Source organism: Cervus canadensis, chromosome 28 (assembly GCF_019320065.1).
Source record: "Cervus canadensis isolate Bull #8, Minnesota chromosome 28, ASM1932006v1, whole genome shotgun sequence".
Lineage (NCBI taxonomy): Eukaryota > Metazoa > Chordata > Mammalia > Artiodactyla > Cervidae > Cervus > Cervus canadensis.
In genome coordinates, this window is record NC_057413.1 from 14857059 (window position 1) to 14881775 (window position 24717).

General features: G+C 41.2%; 1 protein-coding gene across 4 annotated transcripts in view; it reads left to right on the plus strand.

Annotated features, from left to right (window-relative positions):
* CDKAL1 (CDK5 regulatory subunit associated protein 1 like 1) overlaps nt 1-24717 on the plus strand; it is a 579481-nt gene that overhangs the window by 542013 nt on the left and 12751 nt on the right. For all 4 annotated transcript variants that reach the window (XM_043449766.1, XM_043449768.1, XM_043449765.1 and 1 more), the window contains 2 exons: nt 12386-12469; nt 15886-16050. In XM_043449766.1, the coding sequence (XP_043305701.1) occupies nt 12386-12469; nt 15886-16050 (249 nt within the window). The remainder of the gene's footprint in view (nt 1-12385; nt 12470-15885; nt 16051-24717) is intronic.

Consider the following 24717-nt stretch of genomic DNA (forward strand, 5'->3'; position numbering starts at 1 on the left):
TGTTTTGTTTTGTTTTTTTCTTTAAAGCTATAAGGTGATCTACTAAACAGGAAAAATTGAGTGGAAGAGAAGATTTTTAAAAACTCACTCTTCCTCACGGGTGGGAGGTGGAAACTGGCTCTTGAATGTGGAGTAGTTCACCAGAAGGAGAAGGGTCTTTTAAGATTAAAGTGACTTCTCAAGTTTTATTTTAACTGTATGCTGCCACATGCAGAGTTGCATGTAGCATCAAAATATCTCACTCCATGTCTGCCATTCATGATGTGAACGACCTGAATATTCTCAAGGTCTCAGTCCCTGCACGGCAGTGACTTTACCACTGTGTGGACAATCCAGATGTACTACACAGGCTGAGGAGGTTTTCCCAGCTGCTTGATGCGTTGGCTCAGTTTCTGTTCTTGAGTCTCTGTAACACTTATAGAGGTCCCTGTCCACCCCTGGGATCAACAGCTTTTCCTAGAGTGGTGTTTGGGTTTAAGTAGACTCTCGTATTTGGCAGGAAAGGCCATTAAAAAAATCAAAGCAGCCCTCATAACTAGATTCCTTTTTGAAAGGTTACTGACCAAAAAATTACAGCTCAGAATTGGAAATTGTTCAATTTAAATAACTGCATTATTTTCTCTTTCCTACCCTCTCAATACTCAGTCCTTCCCCCAAAGTAGATTGATATGAAAAAATACATAGGATTACTTGACACTTTCATCTTTCTTAGTGATCACCCTGGAAGAATATTTTTTTATCCTTGGTTTAACTAGAATCTTTTATTTTTGGTTTAAATTTATACAAAAACTACCCACGTGTTCACCTGCAACCTCAATTTCCTTGTGTTGAATTTCATATATTTTCTCAGTTGTCTATGATCAAGAGAAGATGGGGAGAAGGGATAGGTCTGAACCAGACATTTAAATTTCATGGTGTGGGGGTGTGTGTGTGTGTGTGTGCGCGCCCGTGCACATGCACACATGCTCAGACTAATTACTGGTTGCAATAAATTTGGTCGAATTTCAATTTAGCTTCATTAACTCTGAAACAGGATAGTGATATCAAAGGGAGGGGAAAAACAGAATAAGGAAAGAGAAACAGATCAATTGTCTTTAAAGATATTTCAGAAGGGAACTGGTATTTATTTTTTAAGTTGCCCTTGCCACTTCTCAATATTGTATACCTATAAACAGCCCTATAGTAGGACTTGCCATGTGCTTGGAGAAGCTACATTTCCACAGCAGAAGAGGAAAGCAGAATAAAGCACTGAGATGCAGGTGCACAAGCAATACAAGTGGCCTCTTTGCTTGCAGCCATAATGCCTGGCCAAGAAGGCAGAAGCTCTCAAGCCCAGCTCTCAGGGTCTCCCTGAGCTAAGCCAAGAAGCACGGAGGGGGGTGGGGCTGGAAGGGAGCAGGAGAGAATAATTGTTATTCAGGCTTCTTTAATGAGATGTATTGCCCACTGCTGAAAGATTGTAGCCGTGTCTTTTGTTATGTTAATTAGACACCATTAGAGCTTGGCTGTCTTTGATTTCTGCTTAATCCTTTCTGCTTCCTCTGCCTCCATCCTGACTGGCATATGATTGAAAGATGGTGGGTGCGCCGCACGTGTTATTTATTGCTCCCATCTATGCTGAGTTCTTTGGTAATAGGGTTGCTAACAAAAGATTGATCTTACCAAAGGCGGTAGGGATTTTGGATGTTCATTTTGGCTTTTTAAAAAATGAATTTGAGAATGGTCTATTTCTGCCAAACATCATTGTTTTTTATATGGTTGCTCTTGCAGCCACACTGAATGGGAAATGACAGATTGGAAATTTTAGACGGCCTTTCTTTGGTTGCCCGGATTACCTGGAAGACAACCAGCAAATTGATCATGCCTTAAGCTTTTGGAAAGGCTAGGGTTGACCAGGAAAAAAAGGAAACAAGACTAATTTAAAGGTCAAAAAGAGAAATTTAGTAGTTTGAAATCCCTGCGTTTAACTAAAATTTATAGATATTTAGGTGTTCTTTTTTAAAATTAAAGCATTGTATTTACATAATTAGTGCAAATAAGGGTGTTTGGGGTGAGTTACAGGAAAAAAATTAATCTGGTTCTAAATAGTGAAAGGGGGAATTTCTGCTAAATTTTTAAAAATCACATAGTAATGTTTTAGAACAGCACTATCCAATGGAAGTGAATCACAGATGTTATTTTAAATTCTCTAGTAGTTACACTAAAAAAATTAAAACTAGGTGAAATAAATTTTAATATATTTGATTTAACTCAGCATATCAGAAATCATTATTTCATTGCCATACAACAGATAAGATTGCCATTTGTTTCTCCAAAAAAATAGATTTATTACAGATCAACAAAGAATTGCAAGTTTGGTGCCTACAACCGTGGTGCATGTGTGGGTACTTAGTCACTCAGTTGTGTCCAACTCTTTGTGACTGTAGCCCTCCAGGCTCCTCTGCCCATGAGATTTCCCGGCAAGAATACTGGAGTGAGTTGACATTTCCTGTTCCAGGGGATCTTGCTGACCCAGGGGATCAAACCTAGGTCTCCTGTATTGGCAGGAAGATTCTTTACCTCTGCACCACCTGGGAAGCCACAACCATGGAGCCACATGCAGGTCTCCACAAAGCAAGGAGAAGAGAACTGTTTTATTTATTTATTTTTTTTTTATTTATTTATTTTTTAATTAGTTGGAGGCTAATTACTTCACAACATTTCAGTGGGTTTTGTCATACATTGATATGAATCAGCCATAGATTTACACGTATTCCCCATCCCGATCCCCCCTCCCACCTCCCTCTCCACCCGATTCCTCTGGGTCTTCCCAGTGCACCAGGCCGGAGCACTTGTCTCATGCATCCCACCTGGGCTGGTGATCTGTTTCACCATAGATAGTATACATGCTGTTCTTTTGAAATATCCCACCCTCACATTCTCCCACAGAGTTCAAAAGGTCTGTTCTGTATTTCTGTGTCTCTTTTTCTGTTTTGCATATAGGGTTATCGTTACCATCTTTCTAAATTCCATATATATGTGTTAGTATGCTGTAATGTTCTTTATCTTTCTGGCTTACTTCACTCTGTATAAGGGGCTCCAGTTTTAAAAAAGGCGAAAAGAAGTCAGGAGGGCTATAGGAAGCGAAGAGTTCCCTGGAGGAATTGAGAGTTCAGAGCACTATTGTAACTTTTTTTTTGGCTGCGTTGTTTCAGTCTCACATTGGCTGAGCTCTTGCCAGGAAAGTAGAGGAAATCTTCTTTATTCTTGGGTGGTACAATCCTCGTAAAGCACAGAGCTTCCCCTCCCGGCCTCTTGACTAATTTAATTGAGGTTTCTGTTTATCAGTTTTAACGACTTCAACCTGTAATCAATGTAAAATTAATAAGTTAGTTTGCACACTCTTTTAATTACGTTAAATTTTTGAGATCTGCTAAGTTTTTTGTCCTGGTGTATGTTTTCCCGCATATCTCATTGAGGGTTTGCCACATTCAGGTGCTCCGCAGCCACCTGTGGCTAGTGGCCACTCTACCGGGTAGTGCAGTTTTAGATTATTTCTTTAATTTACCACACGCCTAAAAGCACCTGTCAGGATAAAATCCAATTTTAAAGTTACAGATAAACTTACTAGTACAGCCGCTATGGAAAACAGTGTGGAGATTTCTTAAAAAACTGGAAATAGAACTGCCATATGACCCAGCAATCCCACTTCTGGGCATACACACTGAGGAAACCAGATCTGAAAGAGACACGTGCACCCCAATGTTCATCGCAGCACTGTTTATAATAGCCAGGACATGGAAGCAACCTAGATGCCCATCAGCAGATGAATGGATAAGGAAGCTGTGGTACATATACACCATGGAATATTACTCAGCCATTAAAAAGAATTCATTTGAACCAGTTCTAATGAGATGGATGAAACTGGAGCCCATTATACAGAGTGAAGTAAGCCAGAAAGATAAAGAACATTACAGCATACTAACACATATATATGGAATTTAGAAAGATGGTAATGATAACCCTATATGCAAAACAGAAAAAGAGACACAGAAGTACAGAACAGACTTTTGAACTCTGTGGGAGAAGGTGAGGGTGGGATGTTTCGAAAGAACAGCATGTATATTATCTATGGTGAAACAGGTCACCAGCCCAGGTGGGATGCATGAGACAAAGTGCTCGGGCCTGGTGCACTGGGAAGACCCAGAGGAATCGGGTGGAGAGGGAGGTGGGAGGGGGGATTGGGATTGGGAATACATGTAAATCCATGGCTGATTCATATCAATGTATGACAAACCCACTGAAAAAAAAAAAAAAATCACCAAAAAAAAAAAATAAAGTTACAGATAAACTTGATGAGTTATATGTTAACATTAAATCTCTCTCTAAAACTCAGCTGCCTACCTTCCTTTCTTTTTGTAATCTGAATTATTTATTGTGTTACCAATGAAGCAAAAAATTCTAAAGATGCTTTCCAAGGAGGTAATCTGTTCAACAGTTCTAAGATGTAAGTATGGTCACCTTTGCACTTATGTGAAAAGCTCATCAAAGAACAGTGGCCCAGACATGCTGAGCAATGATTGATAGGGACCAATGGGAAAAGATTGGGAAGGCAGAAGCAAATGGAGATAATTTGTTCAATCTTGGAACTGAAATCTTAATAAAAAAGGGTTCCACATACATATCCTACGTTGGCCCCCGCTTGGTCATCCCATTAATAAGATCTCATGAATCGATTTTACTGGCGACATCTGGTTTTAGCACTTTTGATAGTTTTTAAATGTTGAGCTCTTTCCTATACCACATGGGCATTGTAGAGCTTGCCTAGTTTGGGAAAAATACGTGTAACGTACTTGTGCCAAATATGTGATAAGGAAAGGCAATTTATTTGGACTTGTTAAGAGAATAGATCTCATGTTGTATGTTCTTATCACAATTAAAAAACATTCTATAAAAGCATTGCAGATAATACCTCAGAACGTTCTAGATTACCAAAAATCTCCAGGCAGATAATTAAAACTTGATTGGTTTTCAAATTGGAAGTTCAATCAGCGCTGAGGTACAGATTTCTAATGCAGCCAAGGAATCAGGTCAACCTTTGTCATGTAACTATTTGCTGTTGAGAATTACTATATCAATAAAGCACTGTTACTATACTGATTATTGTTGGCTAACTCCAATATTTTGGCAACATGATACAAAGAACCGACTCATTGGAAAAGATCCTGATGCTGGGAAAGATTGAAGGCAGGAGAAGAAGGGGACAACAGAGGATAAGATGGTTGGATGGCATCACCAACATGATGGACATGAGTTTGAGTAAGCTCCGGGAGTTGGTGATGGACAGGGAAGCCTGGCGTGCTGCAGTCCATGGGGTCGCAAAGAGTCGGACACAACTGAGCGATTGAACTGAACTGAACTGATCAACCAACAGTAGAAAAAAAAACCTTTGTTAGGAATGAAATTGCCTCCACCTGGGAAGAGACCCCTTTGGTTGCCTTTCTCTTACTGGGATGGGCACATAGCTAGAAGAAAATCAGCCAGCAACTGAAGACAAAAACACAAGGGCCGTTATTAGAAGAAATTTCATTGTCTGATTCGATTCAGCAGAACCACCTTGGGTCTGGTCTTTGTAACTTTCATCACTGCTTTGGGAGGAAGGACTTTGAGCAAGCCAGATTGTTTTTTGTGTGTGTTTAGGTTATTTCTGAAATGTGAAGAAGGAATAATAGAGACACTAAGATACTCACGGCAATTACTAGATATATAAACACTTTAGAGGTATGGATATTCTGCATTAAAGGAGCGTTCTTTCCCTTTGAACACACTTAATTCTAATAGTAAGAATAGCTAGCGAATATGTGTTTTTTTCACACAGAGGATAGTATTAAAAAGAAATCTAATAGAATGTATTTCCCATCATTGTTTAAGAGTCGGATACAAGTCCAGCCCCTTTCACAGTGAACTGTCCTCCATCGTCTCTCGGGAATCCTTAAGCAGACCAGCAAACTGATGGCAGGCATTTTCAATACACTGGACTTAGAGGCTCATTACTTGTCTTCTGTGCTATCATCGTGTTGACACACATTCCCATGTCACGGCCCTGTTTTCTTATAGAATGGCATCGTGGATAAGGATGATATTAAATTTTAATGTTATTGCTATTATTACTGTTGACTGTTTTTAGCTTAAGTATGCCTGCTTCTTTAACTCCAGCTTCTGCAGGGCCAGAAAACAGAAGTGTGCATAAACAGTCAGGAAAATTACTGTATGCCCTGGAGACCCAGCATCGCATGCTCTGCCTGTTGTGAATGATGAATCAAAATGGAAAGGTTATCATTTTCATTAGCTAGGAAAGAACAAGACCATACTTTCCTCCAAGTGTAATTACAGTGGTTCACTGGCAACATTACACTGCAGTAATTAGTCTAAAGGTGTATGTGAGGGCAGGCTTTTGCAGACACTAGAAATATTATTTCAGAGTTTAAGGTCACAGCCTTGTGTTTAACATGTTCCAGGCAGCTTAGGGGGAAAAAAAAAAACTAATTTGACTGGAGCTAAAGAAAGACATTTGACATTTCCCAGAGTCATGCATTCAGAAACCAGTCAGGTAGAAAAATTGTATTTTATTATCTACAATTAAAAAAAAAAAAAAAACTTAGCTACAAAAGTAGCATGTCAAAATATTATATAGGATAAGCAGAGATAAAATTCAAGTTTATTAGAAATGTGCAGTAAATAATTACGAGAGCTTTTGATACATGTGTTTTAATCTCCATTTCTCCACCTAAGGCAACTGGACAGAAAAATTAATTGCTAGAAACTTTTCAGAGGAAGCAAAATAATTCCTCTACCTTCTTATAACTCTTTTCAAGAAATAAATATTTCTCTTACAGAAGTCTAATATACATCTGTCCTTTATGAATGTTTTTGGGTACTCTGAGCAGTTATATTGAATTATTGAAATCTCTGTAACCTGACCCTTTAAGATTAGAAAGTGAATTGCAATTATTTTCCAAAGCCACAGGTAAGGTTTTCTGTTTAAGTAAAACAAAAGTGAGAAGGAAAAAAAAAAAGTTGAGAAAAGTAAAATTTACATAAAGTTTCTATTTTAAAGCCACATTATGGGCTTAAAAGAAACTCTGCTTCTTCTAGTTCAAGGAATGCTTATACAAGTCACAATTCTTACTGGGTTAAAGGTAAAAACCCAAGTACTCTTAATGCCTTTGTTAAATTTCAGTATTATCTGCCTGTCTTGAAGCAGTTCTTTTACATCTCTCTTTGCATCCTGAAATAGCCGTGCAGAATGTTGTTTGTTTTAGGACCCGTGGAGAAAGAGAATGTACTTGAATGAGCATTCATTCAGCAACCCAGTTCCGTTGGAAACCTCTGCTTTTTTCATGCAAGAGTGTGTTTTCTGTGTGTTATCTGCCCATATGGTTAGAACTGATGTTTCTCACCACTTCAGGCACTCGGGAAATTTGAAGCATAGATGTGACACAAATAACACAGCCAGCTGATTATATAACGGACTGAAAAATCTGCCCCCAAATTGAATTAAAAAAAAAAAGCCACTGCTTTGCTGCTTTTTGTTGGACAGATGTTCCCCTGCTCAAGGAAAGCTGCACACTCCAGAATCAGAGCCATGATGTTGTACGTTTTCTGCAGCTAGGAATTCCATAGGAGACATCTAGTAGCAAGGATGCTTCTGAGACTTCTCTCGGCCACTGAACCGATCAGTGCATTTGGCTGAACCTCAGTCTCCTCTCCGTGAAATCAGAGTTTGCTAAGCCCCTTTCAGGTTCTGAGCTTCTTTGTCTATTCAAGGGAATGCATTCTTTATTTTCTGCCTTTGTATTTGGGGGGGAAAAAAAGCAGAAGCGCTTTTTTTTTTTTTTTTTTTTTCACATCTTTCCAACAAAGCCTGGAAAGTTCTACCCCCACCTACACCTCCCCCCTTCATAGGAGGAACCGTGGTTCCCATCAGCTCTGTGAGATCAGCAGTCATGCAGGATCCTGTGGGCTTGTTCTGTACGTTCAGTGACCCCATCTGTGAAATGGAGGGGTGGTTTCATAGGACTGTTTCTGTTACAACAGGCTCCAGTGGATCCCAGAGATGTGTTGAGGTGTTGAGGCAAGGAAGAGACTTCAATCGAGGAGCTGGAAGACAGAGAAGATGGCAGGCTAGCACCTCAAAATAACCATCTTATTGGGGTCTGGATGCCAGATTCTTTAATAGCTCAGAGAGAAAGAAACAATGAGGAACTAAAGTCAAAAGGTAGAACAGAGAGGGAGAGGCACTGGGGAAGTCAAGTGACAGGGTCTTCCATCTTGCCAAACATCTCCAAGGGAATGGCCACACCCCTTGGAAGGGGTGTGTTAATCTATTCACAGGTGGGCAGGAAGAAACTGTCTCTCCAAGAGCTGAACAAAGGCACTTTAGTTTACAGTCAAACAGAGGGGCAGGGTCCTCCAGGCACGCCATGGAGTATCAATAATAATAAGCCATGGAGTATTGATTATAATAATAAAAGCAACAAAATGCAAGTCAAGGAAAGTTTCCAACGTGGAGTCAGAATTGGCTTCCTCCCTGCAACATTTCTGCAGTTCATTTCTCATAAAATGTAATTTTGAAGTCAGGTTCACATGGACTGTAGGAAGTTGTGTATGTCCTAGGAAAAGCCACTGTCTTCACTGACATCTGATGAATAAATTACAGAGTACGTCTGGCTGCTTACAGCAGGTGCCAGGTCTGACAGCCACTTTGAAAAGTTCTGACGCGTGTCCTGAAGGTCAGACTTTATAAATGGAAACTGAGAAGTGCAAGAGACTGTATTCCCAGCCCAACTTCTTAAAATCTAAAATGTTTTAGAAATTAAAGAAGTATTTTATTAAATCAGCTATAGATTATGTACCGGTAAAGCAAATCAAAAGGCAAAGAAATTATTTTTAAAAAGGACTTTGTTGGGAAGATTTTAACAGGATTCTTCAGGTACAGGTCACTGGATAGCTTTATGAGAGACTTGGTCAATGTTTCTCTGGTGGGTATTAAAATCAAGTTGTTCCTTTCAGGGCAGCAAGAAAGTGACTCTAGTTTGCAGACGGCTCTAAGCATGCATTGACTGGGAGAAAAGGGACAGCCTGGATTCAGAGTACAAATTTCCTTCATCTGAAACCTTGTCAGCAGATCAAATCTACTATGAATGACGACTTAGAATTTTGGAACCAAAAGCTCCTCTAAAAATCAGAATCCACTTCCTCTTTGGTCTGCTCGCCTCTCACCTCCATGTCACTTCTACCAAACTCTCGTTTTTTTTTATCCTGTGAGGAAATCAAAGGCCCAAAATGTAGCCAAATTTCTTTTATCTTAAAAATAATCTACTCAGACCCATGTCCTCTGGCACCACTCTCCAGTTTGAATATGTGGCATTTGATGTCTTTGAATAACACTTTGTCCTCTCCCCAGGGTTCTGCTGGAACTGTGCATTCCTGCTTCTGACCCTTCCTTCTCCCTCCATCACTTTCCCCTTCCATCCAGTCCTTGAAAGTTCCAGTTATCTGGGAGTCACCCTCTGGATCCTTCTGTGGGTTTACAGTTCCACTTGCATCTTAATCGTTCCTGCTGAGTAGCCATATTGTGCTACCAGTCACAGAGGGTATTGAAAGTATTTTCAACCTCCTTAGTATTCTCTTCCTCTCTCTATGGGCGTGTATATGCTTGTATGTATATATATATATATATACTTGTACATATATTCTATAAACTCAGGTGTTTGTTCGTTTTTTAAATCACACAAGCAGTCATTCTGTTAACTTCCTCTTCGAGGGGCTTGTCTCAAAGCCAGTGAGGTAGCCTTGCATTCCTGTCAGAGATTGCAGTTGCTAGGGGAGGTTCTGTCAGCAGGGGTGAGAATCCAGGGAAGAGGCCTCCTCCTCACAGAATCTCAGAACGTCAGCAGAGAGTAGATGCTGCAGAATCTCAGAGAAGATTCCGTGTGCACCTGTCCTTCTGTGAGCCAGGCTGATCCGTCTCCTGGGGGATCACTCTGCCTTTAGTATATTAGAGAGCTGGGTGATGGTAGTCCTAGGGACCTCTACACACTTCCTTAACTTTGTTGTTTTTAAGGTTATTTGAAATCATTGATTCTCTTAAAAGTCATATTTGATGTTCAGTTCACTCATTAAAAAGTACTGCGTTAGAGCATTTATTATTTATTTTTGTGGCAGGGAGGGCAGTCTCAGGGGGTGGGGATAGATGGCATCAATTTTTGGTCAAAGTCCTAGGTGGCTCATGCTCATCTTTGCTCAGTAGCTTTTGGGGAACTTAAAGAGCCAATGAGACAAAATCAATGGCTGAAGGGACCAAAAGGGTCCCTGGAGAGGTGTTTGCCACTATAAATGACTTCCCATCGCAATTTTCCTGAATCCCATTGGCAAATAGTTAAATACTCCATACAAATTGTTCTCTAATGGTTGGTCAAATGCCCTGCCCTGTTCTGTATAAACACAGCAAGTTTTTCTAACTCTATGTGTATGTATTACTGTCATGGTTAGTCTTCCAGATAAAATGGAATAACCCCCAAAATGATAACTGCAACCATCCACATTGATTCTAACAAGAGGAGAGCCTCAGCATTCGTTTTTGGTGGCTTTGCAGTCTCGTACTCTTGTTAATTTCCTGAAAACTTAACGTTAGATGAAGTGTGATTGCAGATTTCCTTAAGAACCATTGACAGATACTTATCCTAAGTCATAAGCAACTCACACTGTGAAATGTGTGCAAACATCCTAAGTTTCCTTCCAGAAGAATATACTTCAGTGAAACCCAGTATTCATCAGTTTTTGGGTTTTTGTTTGTTTGTTTTGTTTTTTAATAAACAGGGCCATTAAAGCTCAAAGTAGAAGTTAGGAGAACTTCCTTTTGTTGTAACTTGATTTTTAAAAGAGGTTAATGTTGTGGGAACTTTCAGTGGTTTTCAAGGAGTGAGCTACATCAGTCTGTGATGGGTCGTCTTGGAGACCTTACTAAGTGGCTACATTTGAATGATAGAGTTTAAAAAAAAAAAGAGCAAATTATAGTGTATTGGCACTGTATAATGGAGAGAGGAGTTTGGTGTGTTCAGTTTTTTCTTTTTAATTGTTAGGTGGTCTATTTAGTGCAGCTGTGTTTATGTTTCCTAAGTGGTAACTGCCTGAACATGGTGACAAGTCCCTACATATGAGAAAAGGGATTTTGTCCAAAAAAATCTTGCCAGTGTACTTTAACATGGAGGGTAGTATTTATCAAGGAGCAGTGGCAAAAATGATTCTAGGCATAATCATCTAATATAGCTGGTTTGCTATATCAGCCATTTTGACAACCTTGTTTAAAGAAAAAATAAATAACTGATACTTTAAATGTTGCATTTCACAGTGGAATAAACTTGGAAATGGTAGAATAATTTAGAATGGTCCCATTGCTTTAACCAACGTTTTGGCTAATTTAACTCCTTGGTTATTAAAAATGCATACTTAAATCTTAAATACAGATCCTGTAGAGAATAGCCTGTTAAAAAAATAAAATGAATATGCAGTCACAGCTGCAGCAAAAAAAGAGACAGTTGCCCATGAGAGAGAAAATGTATATATTAAGCAAATAACTGAATTAATCAATAATTTCAGAATTGCATGCAGTGTATGAAGTGTTTAGGTGCAAAGACTTAATGACTAGTTTTTGAGGCGTTTTCTATAGTGTTACATCCCCCATAACTCAAATTAGTGTTTATTACCAGTCTTTCATATTGCCAAAATATTTTCATGAATTTGGATTAGAGGCAGCTTGTTCTGGCTTGTTTTGCAACTTTGTTTCAAGAAACAAAGTGATATTTAGAAGATTTTTGTATGTCTCAGAAGCCTTAATTATCTAACTTCTGTTGAAGGAAGACATAAGACCAAGTTTTGCTTCATAGTTTTCTAAGACAATAAAATTTTTTCTACCCAAATTTCATATTACTACATAAGTAATAATGCCTTTCTGGAAATTTGAATCAGTGATTCTTGTATTGGCTGTTAAGTAGCTAGCAATCTGGATCTGCTTTAAATTCAAGAAGACACGACTTGGGACTTCCCCAGTGGTCCAATGGTTAGGACTTCATCTTGCAGTGCACAGGGTGTGGGTTTCATCCCTGGTCGAGAAGCCGAGATCCCCCATCCCTCACAGCCAGAAAACCAACACATAAAATAGAAGCAATATTGTAATAAGTGCAACAAAGACTTTAAAAATGGCCAACATTTAAAAAAAGAAATCTTCAGAAACAATTTTAAAAGACGTGACTTACTGGTCCATAACTCTTTGGGTTGGCGTTTGTTTTGGCTTCTCAGACATTTGCCTGATGGCTCCTATTTTTTTCCTCCCCTCTTTCCGCAGATTGGTCAGAGACAACAAGTGTTAGTCACCGAAGAATCTTTTGATTCCAAGTTTTATGTTGCACACAATCGATTCTACGAGCAGGTAAGAGACACTCCCACGCTCTCAGGATTTCTCCAAAATGAGAAGGAGTTCTGAAAGTAAATCACTTTAAGCAAAAGAGACTTAAAGTAGCAGAGATTCGTGTTGATAGCATTTTGTGGCAGGAAGGCTATTTTATAGCATCAAGCCAGCCAAGCTAACATGGGGCTTATCTTTGTGGCTTAATCTACAAAACATTCTATCCAAAGGAGTAAGTGTGTTTTAGTCCTCATTCGTCTTTGATGGGAGCAGCCTCTGGTGTTGGGGAGTTTAACAGGCAGGTCTGACCACCGCAGCCTCCCACAGCCTGGCACCATGGAGGGAAAAGTTCTGTCCAGGGGACAGGAAGGATGTCTGCACCGGCGACATCAGCCTGGAAGGGCGGGGACTTCCTCTCCCTGTCTCAGCGCTCACACAGGCTTTTGGTTGGTTGTCTATTGGTTGGCTTTTTTAGTTTCAGGGTTTTATTTTTTTGTATTGCCTTTTTTTTTTTTTAACTTCCATCATAATGAAAAGTGCTGAGGGCAAAAGGAAAAGAGTGTGTTCCTTGGACTCAGCTCACATTGTGTGAACAACTTTGGAGACCAGAGTGAGGATCAAGCTAGCTTCACTTTGAGAGTTTTCTTCTAGGCCCACCTGAAGGGACTCCTCAGTCCCTGCCCGTCTAAGGCAACGTGCTTTGCCGCGCCAGCAGCCAGACTTCTAGTTCAGTGTTTGGGATTGCACTTCCCCAGGGGGTAAAGCAATTCAGAAGTGACTAAAGCAAACAATGCCTCCTTCAGGGGCCATTAGCCCTGGCAAGGCAGAAGTGCCATAGGCCCCTCCGGGTTAGAGACACTCCTAGGGGAGAGGGATTCTGTGGGTCATCCCTGGATTATATTTTCTTAATATCAGGTGGGTTTTCCTACTTTTTTGTTCTTCTCTCATCAAATGAGAAGTGGACTTTTTTCCTGAGGATCGTGGCTTGGGAAGGCTCTTCAGGCCAGTATGGGCCACCCCAGTAAGGGATGAGCAAGTGAGGCCCACCGCCTGTGTTAGAAGCAGGGAAGCAGGAGTGGGAGGGGGTTCCAGCATGGGTGTTCCATGTGGACTCATCTCACACCGGGCACTGGGTTCTCAGGGAACAGGGGAGAGCTTTACAAGGCCCAGGCTGAACATGCCCTGTTCAGGCCCCAGTAGAGACTACACTTGAGGTGGTGGTGGTGGTTTAGTTGCTAAGTTGCATCTGACTCTTTGCGACCCCATGAACTGTAGCCCACCAGGCTCCTCTGCCCGTGGAATTCTTCAGGCAAGAATACTGGACTGGGTTGCCATTTCTTCTCCAGAGGATCTTCCCGACCCAGGGACTGAACCCAGGTCTCCTGCATTGCAGACAGATTCTTTACCTTCTGAGCCAGCCAGTTGAGGACTGATCCCAGCCCTCCATGTTTGAGCTGAGCCTTCCCCGTTTTCCATCTCAGTAACTGACTCCAGAGAACCCTCTTCCTCTTCAGGTCAGCCTTCTGCTCAGCTCTCTGGAGGAGCTGGATTATATTTTGGTAGCCTCTTTCCTCTTCTTTCTCTTGCCATCTGGGTTTTTGCCTCAGCAGGGAACTTTTTTTCCCCTTCATTTTAAAGGCGATGGCATGCCTCATTAGCTGTTTCCTCCAATTTAAAGCAGTGGAGCTTTTTCCAATTATTAAAACCGGAGGGGGAAAAAAACACTGAGCCCTTCATTCAGATCAAGGCAGCAGATCAAGGAGAGTTATTTTCCCCCAGAATAGTACCAGATCTCCCAGGGACAGTTTACTCTAGAGATTTTCTTGTTTTATAAAAACTGATTTAAAAGGGCTTTCATATCCTGACACTAAGGCTCTCTTAGTTCATTAGCTTGCCATGAGTAATCCACCACCCAGGTGACCTTTTTCCTATACTTTGATGAAGCAGTGTACTCAGTGGTCATAAAAAATCAAACTCAGAAAGACCAAGATCCAATTTAGCCTCTCGGAGAAACTGGATGTGGAATTTCTGGCTCTCATCTGACTTTTTTTTTTTTTGGTCTCTACAACCAAGCCTATCAAAGATTTCATAGGAATTATTTTTCTACAAAAGATGACCTCCAGAAGTGAAGATTGTATCTAGATATCAGAGTAGACTGCTGGATCAGAATTAGTCTGTTTATTTTAGATTCTGACTTGAAAAGATTGGCAGGTAGCTCCAATTCTGAAATAGAAGTGTCAGGGAGAACAGAATACATACGGGCTACCCGTAAGTCCCAGAGGAGGGAAAACATTTGCTGGAGGTAAACAAGTACCTTGATCTGCAGTCTCTAGTGGAAAGAGACCATCTGACAGGTTCCTGTGAGCCAGCCAAAGTACCCTTCAGAGGAGCTGGTTCTGTGTGGACGCAGAACTAGCAAATAACATGCATTTTATAACAGAGCGAAAGAAATGATGGAAACCATCAGTTAAAGAAGTCATTTAGCTCCAAACACCAAGGTTTGAACTTTGGCAAAGGGGGCTGTGAAATGTTCTTCTCCCCCCAAGACAGCAGGCATGTACATACACACACACACACACACACAGACACACACACACACATGCAACCAAACGTGGAGACCTCAATTTAAAAGTGGCTGCTTAAATCATGACTCTGACAGTGAACTTGGAAGGTTCCAAACGTATGAGGGCTTCATCGGTGTTGTCCCAGTTTTCTTCATTGCCTGAGATCAGCCAAGAGCAGGATATCAAAGGCTGTTCAAAAGTAACTGGCAGATGCCTGAGGGGTTCCGAGCATGCCTTCCACGTGCCTTAGAACCACAGCCATCCTTCGAGGAGTGAGCACTGTCTGCAGCCCACCCCTCCCAGAAATGCCCTCCTTGTCTGCTAGATACCCAGATTTTTGAGCATCTGGAAGATAGAGCCCACTTAAGATGGGATCTCCGAAGAGAAAAAGGACATTAAGGGACAAGTGAGGAAATTTACATAAAGTATAGAGTTTAGTTAATAGTAATACATCAATACTTTGTCCACCTCAAGAGCCGACTCATAGGAAAAGACCCTGATGCTGGGAAAGATTGAGAGCGGGAGGAGAAGGGGATGACAGAGGATGAGATAGTTGGATGGCATCACTGACTCAATGGACATGCATTTGAGCAAGCTGTGGGAGATCGTGAAGGTCGGGGAAGCCTGGCGTGCTGCAATCCATGGGTTCACAAAGAGTCAGACACAACTTAGTGACTGAACAACAACAATGCATCATTATTGGCTTATTAATCGTGACAAATGTATCATACCAACGTCAGATGTTAATGAGAGGGAAATTGCGCCTGGGGTGTGTGAGCTGTCTGTGCTATGTTAACAGTAATTCTGTAAATCTCAAACTGTTCTAAAATAAAATTTTATTTTTAAAAACTAACTCTTCTGTCATTTTTTTTTCAGGTTTTAGTGCCAAAGAACCCCACATTCATGGGGAAAATGGTTGAAGTGGACATTTATGAATCAGGAAAACATTTTATGAAGGGGCAGCCAGTTTCGGACGCCAAAGTATACACGCCATCCATCAGCAAACCATTAGCAAGAGGAGAAGTCTCGGGTTTAACAGAGGTGGGTAAAAGTGGCCTTCCTCTCTGCCCAGCTAGTAAAAAGGCAGCTGTGGAATCTCTGCGATTTCCAACCATGTTTCTGTTATCTTGTACAGTTCCCATTTTATATATGCATGAGGCTTTAATCCTTTCTGACAGATTGAAATCCGAATTAGAAAGATGCATTTTTTGCTGATGCCTATAGCTTTGCTTCTCTGCCTGCGGAGGGAGGAAGCTCTTTCTGCTTCTAGGCTAGAGGCAGAGGGCAGAAGCCATTATTTCCAGGTGAAAGATTTAACACCAAAGATGATCTGATCCAGTGTGTTTCTGTGTCAGTAGATCCTGAGTGGAAGCGGGTAAGGAAAGGATCATTTTCATGCTTTGCGAAGATGATTATAATATAGTAAAAAAAAACAAACAAACACCTACCTGCAGTTAAACAGGCATTAAACCGTGTCAGTGTATGTGGTCATGGTGCCTTTCTCTAGGGTGTTAGCTGAGTATCTGCTTTAGTCATGTGGAGTGAAAATTAAACATTTTTTTTTCTTTGTATAGAAAAGTAACCTGACCCCTATTTTATACCTTGGTAAATATGGCTGTTTGCCAGGCTCTCTCTTACATTTCATTGAGCTACAGCTGTAAAAGCTGATGGAGTGTGAAATGAAAATGTGTATCACGTTTCTAAGCATCATTTGATGTCCTTTCTTCAACACAATTGTTAAGTGCTCCAAAAAAAATAAAAAGTAGAGCAATGACTTAACATTCAGAAAAATGATGAGTGATATTTATCTGGCTGTATAACTCCAGTTTTGTTTTAGTAGATGTATTATCTGCCCCCCACCCACCCCACCCCAAAGAGATGGCAAAGGCATGCTAATTAAATGTTAGGAATAGTGACAAAGAAGGTCGTATTATCTACATTCTTACCTATTGTGATGACAGTCTCTGAAACCCGAAAGTGAGTGACACTTCTCACAAGCTTGACAAGGACGTGAAGACTCTGGGGATGCAGCCCTCTGACTGAGGACTCTGTGGGTTCAGCCCTCTGACTGAGGACTCTGTGGGTGCAGGCCTCTGACTGAGGACTCTGTGGGTGCAGCCCTCTGACTGAGGACTCTGTGGGTTCAGCCCTCTGACTGAGGACTCTGTGGGTTCAGCCCTCTGACTGATACCAAGTGATGGATGGGAAGACTCTGTGGGTGCAGCCCTCTAACTGATACCGAGTGATGTCGGCCAGCTTTTGTCGAAACCCTGCCAATTGTGTCAGCCTACTTGACCAGGAGTGAACTCTCCAACTTGATAAGCATAGAAATTAATGCTTTCTGTTGTTTAGAAAAAAATCATACATCATACTGGGGGTTTGGATGGATGACCAGGAAGGAGCAATGAAATCCAGCATTTAAATTATATTGCTTTTGATATGTTAGGTAATACTTCAGAAATTTTTCAAGCAAGTGACTTTAAAAAAAAAAAAAAACTCTTTTTCCTCATGGTCTGTTTTACAAGGTTGATTTTAAATTGCCACAGTGAAAAGGATTTTATGGCAAATAGCAGCAGTGGCCAGAGTGTTATTTCAAAGAAACCTGCCTGATTTAATTCCTTCATGTATGCCTATCAAAATTGCTGGTATTTTAAAACATCACATTATAATTATATACAAATGAGGAAAAACAGCACCCTTTCATTGGTTCCTTCACTGGAATGTTACTTTCTAAGAGGGCAGCCCCATTTAAATGCCATGGGCCAGCCTTTTCTATTCTCCTCTGCCTCCCTCCAGCCTGGGAAATGGTGTCATCAGCTCCCCGACCAGCCCTCCTCTGGGCTGGGTTGACCCTAAAGTCCTATGTGAGATGAGGATAAAGGTCATTTGACTGCTGGCCCTTCTGCCCCTCTAGGAAATATAGGTTGATCTCAGGCATGAGGCCAAAGGGTTCAGAATATTGATTTGTGCATTTACATTAAGGGGAACATCCGGCAAGCCCTTTATCACCATTTGTGACTTCATGTAAATTAATGAACAGAGCTTTCCGCTTCATTATTTGTCTGCTTTTAAAGATATGCCAAACTCGGGGTTCAAAAAGCCTTCTTCAAAAAAGCATTTGTCCTGGTGTTACAAATGTTTTTGCTGATGATATGAACCAAAATAGATTAAACAGAAGAACAGCTTCCATTTTTATAGGATTTAGAGGAAGGCGATAGAGGTTATAATCCTGCCTCAGACATTTTGAGCTCTGATAAAGGTGCTGGAACTCTTCAGTGAAAAAATGAGCTTCACTCTGTGGATGAAATGTGACCCTGGGGTCAGATAGACCTGAGTTTGCATCTCGACTTGTCAATTTACCCCTCTGAGCTTTGGTTTAGTCTGTTAAATGGGGATAATCATTTCTTTCATGGGGTTGTTGAAAGGAATGCATTCAATAGTGTATGTAAACCACCTAAAACTAGGCTTGGGACATAGTAAGTAGTTACTAAGTGGTTATCTCCCCTTTCTGCTAAATCTAGCTGCTTTAGAAACAGCAGACTCTGAAGATGACCTTTGGTTGTTAATTAGTTAGCTGTGATTATGCAGTGCACATAATCTGGGGGTGGGGGGGGGGGTTGAGCGCAGAGTGAATTTCTCTGATAGGGTAATCTATTCAGTGCCAAAGAAACTAATCCCATCAGAATTTCTATCTTCTTAAATTTTCTTGGCTCTTCCTGAGTTTTTCTACAGTAAATGCTTCCTCCTCGTCACATTATAAAGAAATCTAGAAAAGCCAAAACATCTAAAGCAAAATACTGTTAAAAAAAAAAAAGTGTTTCCCATAGTAAATGTGTTTCCTTAATTGAGAATATTATGATTATTCTTTAAGTCTTTAGTCCTACGCTACTTTGGCCTTATTTTGTTTCACTTTAGGCACCACTGACTTCTGATAAAACTGGGAGAGGTACAACAGACTGGGGGAATGCACAGGCCAGGTGGGAGTTACGAGATCTGGATCATGGGATTCTGGCCTCTGCAGTAATAGACTCTGTGACCTTCTGTACATCACTTAGGTTCTCTGGACCTCTGTTGTCTCTAAGACTCTGTGTTTGAAATATTTCATCTGACAAAAACAGATTGAATGCCTACCCTTTGGCAGGACTTTGAATTCTGTAAATATTAATAGAAATAAGGCCTACTTATTTTCAAACAATGATAGTTATATAAATACCCATAGCATGGTGGAAAAGGAAAGCGTCTGTAGAGTCAAAAGGTAACTGTCCTCTAAGAAATTATATTCTAATAAAAACAGCATATAGTAACATTTTTTAATCGTTATTGCTATTCCTCTTTTCAGTTTGGTTAGAGGAATACAAGAAGAAGAGGAGACTAGGATAGAGAGACAAATTTCTCTGATTATTTTTAGAGAAGATGGGAGCCAAAAATGCTACCTCTAACCAAATAGGGAACATTTTTGAATAAGTATTCTTTAAGGATAATTAATTTCAGGAAAACAAACAAAAAAAAACTATGTAATAGTTATCCTGCGGAAAGCACTATAGGGCTCAAAGGGGTAAAAACATAAAGGACAGATCGTGCATTTTTCTCTGGACACTGTCAGGCAGCTTTGTTCTTAGGATGAAGAAGAGATGGGAGAAAGCAGAGGAAATGTACATTTTCATAGATGTTCTATGATAGTTGGAGAAGGAAACGGCAACCTACTCCGTAGTCTTGCCTGGAAAATCCCATGGACGGGAAAGCCTGGTAGGCTACAGATCATGGGGTCACAAAGAGTTGGACATGACTAAGTTGGACACGACTATGATAATGATTCTCAAGTGTGGTCCCCAGATTTGCAGCATCAGCGGTATATGGGAACTTGTTATAATGCAAATTCATGGGCCACAACCCAAAACTGAACCAGAAACTCTGGGAGAGGGACCTAGTCCTCTGTTTTTTTTTCAGAGGCTGTCTAGATAATACAGATGTACACTGAAGTTTGAGACCCACTTTTCCAGGAAAATGGTGCTGAAGTGGGGGAGGAGTGTTTGATATTTGTAAAAGCGGTTTTACTATTTTAATGTAGTAATACCAGACTTTTTGTATACCAGAGCGAGCTTACACTAGGTACAAAAAGAGGGAAAAAAGGATGAGAAAATGTACAGTGTTAGCCGTCTTCCCCTTGTTCTATGAGGTGTTTGAGCTGTGAGTCTGCCTTAGGAATACCAGGTAATGTGAGCATTGCTGCTTCTTGTTAAGACGAGCCAGATTCACTGCTGATGTTCATCCTCCTTCTGTGGCCCCTGTTATCACACACCACTTGAATCCTCCCATTGCTTAGATCCACAGTCAAGAAGTCAGAGCTATTTTGTGCCTTGAAAAAGAGAGAAAAAAATAAAATTCTCTCCTAATTCTAAACTTAGAAGTAGGCAGTTTTCCTCTTTTTAGGTTTCTTTATATTTGTAAAGAATCACTTTAAAGAAAGAAGAGGCAGGGTAACTTCTGAAAAGAGCTTGAGACTTGGAGTCTGTCAGGTGTGGATTCAGATCACAATTCCCACAATGGTGTACAGCACACCTTCTTCAGTCAAGTCTCTCCATCTGTAAAATGGAGATAAGTGATTTGCAGAAGATTAAATTAGATAATGTGGACAACATACCCGCTGCATAATATGTATGTTAGTATTCGATAAAGGGATGCAGTAAGTATTCCTTAAAAAATCAGTGATTTAATGGCTTTTATTTTAATGTCTTTACTGTTCTAAGTGGTACATTGCTTCCATTGGTCTCCGCCACCCAGCACAGTATAGCAAATAAGAATATGGATTCTGTATTCTGATCATCTGCATTTGAATCCCTGTTTTACCATAAGAAACACAGCTTGGGCCACTTATTCAACCTCTTTCCCACTTAGTTCTTGCCTCTAGAACTGGGGAATAATAATAGTCCCCACTTCATAGGATTTCCAGAGAAATGATTCAGCAATCAATAAATGTCAGCTCCTGTCACAGTAAATGTTGGTCACTGATAATTAATAATAACTATCATTATAATTTGCACCACATGCTAGGGCATCATTTTACTTTAGGCAATGAAGTTAAAAATTGCACAGTCTTGTATCATCGCAAACATTGTGCTCATCAGCCATTGATCTCGTACAGAATGGCAGATGAAACCAGATCGATTTAAGGGTTCCTCCACACAGAGAGAATGACAGATTCCCAGAGAGAGACTCATAACAATCTTACAACACTGACTGTTCTTACTGCCAGGCGTTTCTTTCTCTTATTCCTTACACCGCCTTTTAAAGAAGAATATTCTAGAATGGAGACCAGGACCAGCCCTGTTTCTCACAAGGGAAGGCAAGGCTGCCCCAGGGTCCCCGGCTGTCGCCTGTTTCTCATCTGCCGGGACTTTGATCCTAGTAATGTATTCACTTGAGCGGTCAGATAGCCCAGCACCAACACAGCCGACTGCCCGCAGAGAGGAAGCGGGAGTTTTAAAGGGTGGCGTGGTTTGCCTCATTACCAGACAAAGGGCCAGCAGGATACTCAGGTGTACTGAGTTTTATGTACAAACTATACTATATTTTCAGAGCTTTGACCCTTAGAAAAGCATCGTTAAAATGCTTTCCTCTCCATCTAACATTCATTTCCAATACCACTGAAGTAAAAGGGTCTATTAGTTCAGGGCCAGATTTGAAAGTGCATGAAAACTGCATTCATGAGGTTAAGAAATGGCTTAATAATTAAGTTAAAACAGTTGAAAGTAGATCTAATTTCAAACAGATCAGCTAACCGTGTTAGAAGCAAATGAGGGCGTGTTCCTTCCTATTTTTCCTTCCATCCCCCAAGATGCTGGCTCTAATCCCAAAGCAGTTTTCCCTAGCTTTTTTTTTTTTTTCCTTTCCTTTTTAACTTCATATAAAATTGAATTCTTCATTGCCCACATGTTAAATCGGTGTCACAGTGAAAACTGTAGCACATTGAATATTCCATTTCTTCCTTTCTTGTGGCTTCTACTTAGTTTCATTTGTAGATCTGTTAGGGCGTATTTGGGTTTCACAGTCTGGATATATAGCTTTTATTCTGTGCTCTTGAGCTGAATTTTTTTGGGGATTACAGCCTAACTTATATGACTATGTCAGTTCAAAAGGCCTTTAGTATGTTAGCAGTGCCTTCCACTCTCCAGTTTGAGTACCATCCACAGTATGGTCAGAGCAAGCAGAAGCTAAACAATTAGCTTTCATTTCACTTGTATCACTAACTGTGCAATCACTCATGATCATATTCCCCCTCCCGAGGCTTGTGGCCGGGGCATGGTGAGGGGAACTGCATGCATCAAGGAACTGACTCTACCTCAGTGATGATAATAATAGCTGCCATTTACTGAGCCTCTACTGTGTGCTGAGGGTTGAGGCTTCTTACCTGTGTTACCTCTACTTATTATTCCAGCCTGGATCGGAGCAGCAAGAACACTCACAGTGTTCTTGACACGGCTGTGCATACTCACGAAGAGGGATCCTAGGGTGGGACTGGGTCCTCTGCATCCTCTGCCCACATGTGGGGAAGCAAGTGCAAGGGGCAGTGGGCTCGAGGCAAAGGCGCGGGGCAGGCTCCCGAGCCTGAATGACTCACACGTTCAACCCACAGGTAATGCCTGGCCCTAGGATATGTCTCAGCACTTATTGAACGTGTTATCCCAGCACTGGACTGCATATTGGAGATAGAAGTAATAAATATGGTCTTAGCTTCTGAGGAGATTTTAGTCTGGATGTTCTTCTGGTAACGCTGTGTTCTGTTGTGACCCTTGTTGGGGGATTGGAGTGAGAGAGAGGGTCCTGTGGGTGTGCACTAGCTCCCCAATGTGCCGTCACTGCTCTGGTGATGCCCGTTTCATAGGTGGTGCTCACCAGATCTAAGGTGTGCAGGGCTGCTCTTTGGTGCTCTCGTTTGGACTATGTTCCTTTCCTTTCAAAAGTCTTGAGCTTTTTACTCAGGCATCAGTGAGCAGTGCCGAGTATGATCACTTCTCGGTTTGTCTGGGACGGTCCTGGTTTACACCCGCTGCCGCTAAGTCACTGCAGTCGCGTCCGACTCTGTGCGACCCCATAGACCCACAGTCCTGGTGTAATTAATAACAGTGCCCTTTTTTCATTCTCTGAGGGGTCCTCGTTTGGATGATAAATTAAGTGGTCCTCCGATCAGTCTGTAAAGTAGGTCCAGCACTATCCCAGTCACTGCTTGGGGTCAGAAGTCTAAGGTGTGATCCTTGCCCTCAAGGAGATGGAAGTGTAGTTGGGAAAGGCAGGCAGGTGCTTTTTGAACAAAACCTGTAAATATAAGGTGACAAATGAGATGATGGCAGATCATAGAAAGTGGAAGATGGGAGACCTTTGTAGAGTTGAGGGATCAGTGAACATATGGATCAGGGTTCTCTAAAGACGGCAGAAAACAGTTAAACAGAAAGGGGTCTAAAAAGGGATACTGAACAGTTCACAGAATAATTAGAAGGGCTGCAGAGCAGAGTCCTTGCTAAGTTTTCCAGAAATAAGACCCAAACCACATAGAAGCTGCTGGTAAGAGATGTTGCCTCTGCCCCTCTTGCCCCAGCAAGACAGAAGCCCCAAGCTCCTGTCTACTGCCCCACGAAGCTTGCTTCACAATCCAGGTCTCAGACCTGTTGCATCTGAGTGTAGAACCAGGGCCTCAGATTTGCACCAGAAGGACAGAGGAGCATGGGAAGATGGAATGTGTTTCCTGGAATCTGTATCAGTGAGGTGGAATTTACAGTGTGGAGAACACCAGTGTGATGAGGGTATTCACACAGTTCTCACCACAGAGGGTGTCATGGGTCTGATGGGATTAGAACTGGACTGGAAGGTAAGAAGGACTTAATCAGGCAAGTGAAGGAGAAGATTCTTCTCAATGCCAAAGGAACATAAGTCAGAGACAGAATGAGCAGGAATGAATTTGTCTTTCTTTGGGCATCTGTAAGTAGACGTCGGCAGTTGGGCGCAAGTGTATAATAATGTTCATTGTAAAGAGTGGGCCTCTGGGCTTTGAAGTGAAGTAGCAGATTATATTGGGTTTACCAGGGGGCTCAGTGGTAAAGAATCCACCTGCCAATGCAGGAGATGCAGATTTGATCCTTGGGTTGGGAAGATCCTGCGGAGAAGGAAATGGCAACCCACTCCAGTATTTTTGCCTGGGAAATCTGATGGATAGAAGAGCCTGATCAAAAAAAGAGTCAGACATGACTTAGGACCAAACAACAATAACAACAGCATATTACACTGGGTTGACTAAACAGCTCATTTGGGTTTTTCATAAGATGTTACAGGAAAACCTGAATGAACTTTCTGGCCAACCCAATGCAGTAAAGCACATGTATTAGTCTATGTAAGTTAGGCTGTGCTACCGTAACACATTAACCCTGAAATCTCAGGCTTAACACAGAAAAGGTTTATTTCCTACTCTTCACTGCAACACATCTAGTACCATTTATTGGATGATCTCGAATCAGGGTTTGTCTGCTCTACACAGGCACTCAGGGACCCGGATCAACTGCCTGGAGAGCCAGCTCTTCACTGCCTCAGCACAGGAGGGGCGTAGGGTATTTCTGTTTATGTCCATTGGCCAGAAGTATTCACGTGGCCTAGAGTTTAGGAGATACACACTTCTGCATGAATAAGATAGGAAGGAGTACTGGAAGTTTCTGCCATGCA